The sequence below is a fragment of the Sinocyclocheilus grahami genome, unplaced genomic scaffold (genome assembly GCF_001515645.1).
Source record: "Sinocyclocheilus grahami isolate Dianchi unplaced genomic scaffold, SAMN03320097.WGS_v1.1 scaffold102.1, whole genome shotgun sequence".
Lineage (NCBI taxonomy): Eukaryota > Metazoa > Chordata > Actinopteri > Cypriniformes > Cyprinidae > Sinocyclocheilus > Sinocyclocheilus grahami.
The window spans coordinates 2,084,962-2,091,079 of record NW_015505281.1 but is presented as its reverse complement, the minus strand read 5'-3'; the positions used below and the strand labels follow the sequence as shown (position 1 = coordinate 2,091,079).

Genomic DNA, 6,118 nt, shown 5'->3' with positions numbered 1-6,118 from the left:
CCAAAGGGAACAATGCACTGTAGGTTTTGTTCTTGTTCATTCAGTTGTTTTTTTTGTTTTGTTTTTTCATTAGTTGGCCAGGTATTGTTTTTGGTTGGTCTTTTCCACAACTTTAACCACTGTAAATTTAGAAACAAATCGCAACAATTTAAACAAGAAAATCCACCATCAAACACTCAACCATTATCACCAGGCATAATTACTCACATTCGCACTCTGTAAAGACGATTTGAAAATTTGCTTCAATGTTTTTCGGAAATGTGAGCTTCAGGGCGTCAGCGCTCACGAACCCGCATTGTTATTTATTATTGGGAAAAGTGTGTGTGTTCAGTTACATTGAACTGGTGGTGATTAGTTACATTGTTCCACCATTAGATTGCGACAAGAGACTGTTTTATGAGTGAGCCAGCAGTAAAGACTTTTATATTGAAAGAGACGAGGAAGTTATTTTTACTTTCAACAACAACTTGTAAAACGCAGCCAACAAATGCAAGAGTCTATCTTCCTCAAGTGACATTTAAACTAATATTTTATTGTGAATATGAGACTGACTGAAGAATGAATGCTGTACGTATCAGATGCAGGTAATCACACTTGCTCAGTCCATCTCATAAAACTTGACTCTACATAATACAGTGATCTTTTAATACAGTAGATTTCAATGAAGCAACTAAACGTTCCTTCATTACTAGCTCTAAAGTGACGTTTTCGAATTAGTAACAGAGGCTTTGTTAAACTGTCAAACTGAGATTGAATCAGTGGTGGAAGAAAGTAGTTCTGCACAAAAAAGGGTTTTTAAAGACACTCCGTTGTTGTTTCTTATGTATTAACACACTCGTGCCGTCGAACTGTTGTATAAAAGCAGTATCCCACTCGTAGCCGTGCAATATGGCTGTATATCGGCACACTGTGATTACCTACAGCTGAATCACAGCCATGCTGATATACAGCCATATCTCACGGCTACTCGTGTGATATTGCTCATATAGACAATATAGATCTGGCTGTATGAGACTACAGTTTCAATGAATCCCTTTTCTTTGATGTAGCATTACAGAATGGCTCTTTCGGCATTAATTTGAACATTGTATACTCATGTATTTCATGAAACGTCCGAGTCCTTCACAGAAAAATCAGTCTGCAGGATTTCATAGACAAGCAGTCAGTAAAAGTCTTGTTTTTTTACATTTCATTACAAGCTGTATGTTGGCAATAAAAAATGATGAATACATGGAAATTCTTACATGTAGCCCCTTTAAGAGTAACATTTCTTGTTTTAATTAGGTAAAGACTATGCAAGCAACACAATCAGCTGGTAGACAAAAGCAAAGCTACTTTAGTATAAGCAATTAAAATATCAGCTTCAATCAGCCTGTGGATCCTTCTACGACTGCCCTGACCTTGCTTTTAGTCGACAAGAAAAAAAGAGAGACAGCAGTGGAATTTTCCGGACCAGCTGGCAATGAAGCCTGTGTGCTGAAGCTGAATATATTGGCGGTCCCAAAGGATCCCCTCACTATAACAGTCCTGCTGCACTCTTATAAGAACACACTTGAAAAGGGACACACACACAGAGACACACAAATGATTCGCTTGCTTTGTTTTGTTGTTTTTCCTTTTGAGAGAAAGCGAGAAAATATATTTATGTTGCCACATAAATATTGAATATATTCCTTCAAAAATAATTCATACTCTGCAGGAGTCAACAATGTGGCATCCAACGCGAAAGAGTGCGGCGAATCCAAAATAAACCTGAAAAGAGAAAGCAGGTAGGAGTTTTTAAAATGCAGACCCGTGGCATGAAATGAGTCTGGGGAACAAACACAGCCTGACGTCACAGCGCACAAGCAGCGGAAGATGCTGCAGCAGTCGCTTCCCCTTTTTTAATGTTGGCTAAAACATTCCTCAGTGTTAAACTATTCTCTGAGGTGTATCCGGGCAACATCATTTGCAAGTTTTCACATTTAAGCATCTAATTACCTTGGCAACGGTGCAGTGGGAGCACATGACTTGAAATTCTATATTTAAGTTGATTTTCATCACACTGCCTGGGAAAACAAAAGCTTAGCGCTGGCAGAGTCTCTGTCGGCCTCTAAGACAAAATACAATTACGACTTAGTGACCTGATAAATTGCTAAAGCAGAGTGTTGTATGAGCAGAGCTTTCTATTTCTCGGAGACTTAAATTAAACTTGTTTCTCACTTAAGTTGACGTTACGTCATTTCCATGCATCACATTCTGAAGGGAATGAGGAAATTAAGGCAATGGACTCATATTTTTTAGGATACTACCTCAAATATACTCAATAAAAGTGCTACAGTATGTGAAAATATCCCTTTTATTGTTTTAAGAAAAGTGCTGTGCAAGTTTATTTCATTAGAGCATTATGAGGTACATGATTCATTATTAAATAAATCAACCAAAAATCTTTTGCAGCAATAATTTGAGAATGAGGAGTGAAAGGAATCGTTATGATTAAAATAGGACAAATAACTGCTAGTGCAAAACAGGTGATATCTGTCTTTTTGAATTATGTAATATTGCTCAAAATATATCAATATTTAACTGAACCTCACAAAAATATGTCCTGGCCACATTTCAACCAAAATTCAGAAGAGAAAAAAAAAATATATATATAATTTGTATTATTATAATTTTTTTTTAATGAAAACCTTTACTATTTTTGCCTTGTGGAATCATGACATTTTAACCCAAACTCTTAACTCCAAACTCTTCTTTTACTTTTGAATTTTTACAATTATTATTCTCATTACTGTAATGTAGTAAACCTGTGATTTATTCAAATCCAAATAAATTTGCTACACTGTCCAATAATATATTCTGATTTTAAAAAGACAAACATATTAACTTAATGTTTACTCCATTTTAATAAGAATTTTGATACTATAAAATTCTTATGCATTTTAGTGCAAAATACTATAATACGTTATTGAATTTAGATTAAAGGTATTATAATAAATCATATTTTCACATTACAGTAATGAGAATGCAAGATTATTAGGATTTTGATTATGAGAATTGTGAGGTAGTTATAATGACAATATGTCAGGAATGCCAAAAAAAAAAAAAAATCCTAAAATAGGCTTTAAGCAAAATGTAACTTTTTAATTCTTCCTGTCAGTTTTTGATGAAGTATGACCAGACATGTTTTTTTGGTTTTGTAACATTCATTCATGTTCTCTTTACTGTCATATCATGACAAATTGGAATCACAGAATCCCTTTTGATTTTAACCCGCTGCTGAGATACATTACATGATGCTTTAAACTCTCTGTCCATGACGGCAGCATGCCGAGCTTACGCAATACTGTAGTGTGGTCGAATTCATCAAACACATTATTGTCCTCTCCCGGATCTTCAGCCAGGAGGTACATTTCTCCCGCGTGAATGTCCGTCATGTTAGGCTGACAGCGGACGTGGTCAAAGCCCACCCATAAGGTGTAGCGGTAGTCAGTGGAGCGAATGGAGTAGCCCATGATGCGGATGTCGGCGAGGTCGGGCAGGTCCGAGTTCTCCTGGATGGAGTCGGAGGGTCGAGGGTACTGGCTGAATGAGTAGGCTTCTCTGTTGAGCTCTCTCTCTGGGTTGCGGATAAGATTGGCCAGGTTTGAGCCTTCGGTGCAGAGCTCGATCTTAAAGGATGAGGATGGGCAGTGGCGCAGAGGACTCAACCCAGCCAGGTGCGACAGCGTGGGGAAGACATCCACCAGCTCCACCACCCTCTCAACTCCTCGACCTGAAAGATGGAAAACTGAGATGCAGAAGCATTCGAGAACCAATAATGCATCTAAAGCTGCAATGTTTAGCATAATATTTAACGTGAATGGTTTCTGTACCATACTTTTTCCAAACATTTTACACTTATGTTGTTTAACTGCATCACACTTGGTGTAAACAGAGCTTTTGCTTTTTTTTTCCCAAAAACTTGCTATTCTACAGTGACCACCCACACAGCAGCCTTTTTTCCTCATTCATTTTCACCATAGGCATTTGAAAACAATCTTCAATAAAGATTTTAGAGTATACAAATCTGTGTACCAAACTTCTTTTATGAGGGAATGAACTACCTGTCCCATAAAGCACTGATGCAGTTAAATCTGAATCTAGAATACAACATAAAACCATGCACATGAAATCAATGTCTTAATTTTGATGTATAATTTTATGCTTATTAGCATTTATATTTGTAGAGATTTCAGATAAGATTTGTTTTTTAAGAAGTCTCTTATGTTCATTTATTTATCACATAACATGTGATAAAAATTAATATTGAATATTATTACAATTTCAAAAATCTGTTTTCTATTATAATATATTTTTAATTTTCAGCACCATTACTCCAGTCTTCAGTGTCACATGATCCTTCAGAAATCATTCTAATATGCCGGTTTGCTGCTCAAGAAACATTTATATTATATATGCTGAAAATTGTTGTGTTGCTTAATATTTTTGTGAAAAAAAAAATTCTTAATTTTTTGATAAACAATGTTCAAAAGAAGAGCACTTATTTTTTCCATGTTTCCCGGGTCTATGGTGAGAGTGACTCTTCTGATTGGCGAATCACGGTAAATTGTGCTATTAAAACACAATTATAAAAATGAAGCTGAAATAACGGTGGTCAGATGGTATATATACTTTCACAAAAGCCACATTAGATATCCAAGGAGCTCATAGCAGGTCCTTTTTGAAACTTTATACATTATTAGTGCTAAAACAAGTCTGTATGGAGTAAACTAATATTTTTATTTTAAATAGAACCCAAGTGTTGCTCGAACACACACCATAAAATACTAACAAACGAGCATGAAATCCTCACACTGAATTTAGCCACTATTCTCTTAGGTAAAAGGCCCCAGTTCTGACATTTCCATGAAATGTACTGATACGGTTACTGAATATTGTGCAGTTCATTAGAGCAACAATGCAGAGCCCACTGTGAGAGCAGTAACTCTCAGGACTTACTAGCTTCTCTATGCTGTGGCATTATCATTACAGTCATTACTCCGGCTGCTTATGCTGGGTGTTTTCTAAAGATTGCCACAAATGTGCACTTGAGAGCTGAAAGAAAGAAAACCATCAGCATATGCATGTGCTCACGGTACACACTCAGTCAAACCTTCACACTGAAGCAAAATAAGAATCAAAGCTCTAAATGGGCCGATACTTTAGCAATAACATCTTTTCCACAAAGTTGATATCACACGCTTGAGTGACTTCGGTTGGAGTCTCAGAATCTCGTGAAGGATCCTGCGGTCTTTGCGTGTTGACGGCTGCTCTGAGTAGCATTACCTTTGCCAAACTGCTCCCGTGTGCCCTGAAACACATCAATGAAGGGGAACGTCTTCTCCACAGGCCGAGGGAAAGGTGAGGTCACACCTGGCTTGTACATGATCAATGGCACTCGGGTGGCCACATCAAAGTTGCTGTATTTGGCCCACTCGCCGTGTTCTCCTAATGACCAACCTGAGAGAGAGAGAGAGAGAGAGAGAGAGAGAGAGAGAGAGAGTTAACCGTGAGAAAACTACCCAGAATCACACAGAACAATCATTTCAGAAAGTCTTTGCTGGCAGTTTCTTTGATTTAAGGCATAATGTAAATGTGACCTAATGAAGAAACTTTGAATTGAGGTAGCAAGTACAATGCAGAACTGTTATTTAAGAAAGTTAGTTCTTAGTACAATTAAAAAGGAGTAAAAAAAAAAGTATCATACAAGATATGGGGTATTATATATAGAGAAATAATAAATAATTGAAATATTTAAAAGAGCACCAATAATCTTACATATGCATTTAATTGTGTTAATTAAATTGATTTAATTACAATATTGCATTATTTTTATTATTTATTTTTTTAGTTTATTCTGTACTTATTATATTTTTTTCCTAATGAGCAAATAATGAACAGCTGCTCATTATAGTAATATAATACTGTAATTCAATAAATGTATATACTGTGCGTGCGTGCGTGCGTGCATGCGTGCGTGCGTGACCAATTCAATACAAAATCTTCATGCATTAAAAGTAACATATTAATATATTTTTATATATAGTATGAAATCTTAAATAATACATTATACATATATTTTTGAGAGGTTATC

At 36.1% G+C, this 6,118-nt stretch overlaps 1 protein-coding gene across 1 annotated transcript in view; it reads right to left on the bottom strand.

Annotated features, from left to right (window-relative positions):
* Window positions 1-3,003: 3,003 nt before the first annotated feature.
* LOC107588358 (iduronate 2-sulfatase-like) overlaps window positions 3,004-6,118 on the bottom strand; it is a 6,653-nt gene continuing 3,538 nt past the window's right edge. The window contains 2 exon segments of the mRNA XM_016276431.1: window positions 3,004-3,757; window positions 5,311-5,629. Coding sequence (XP_016131917.1) covers window positions 3,231-3,757; window positions 5,311-5,629 — 846 coding nt within the window. The 3' untranslated portion in view covers window positions 3,004-3,230.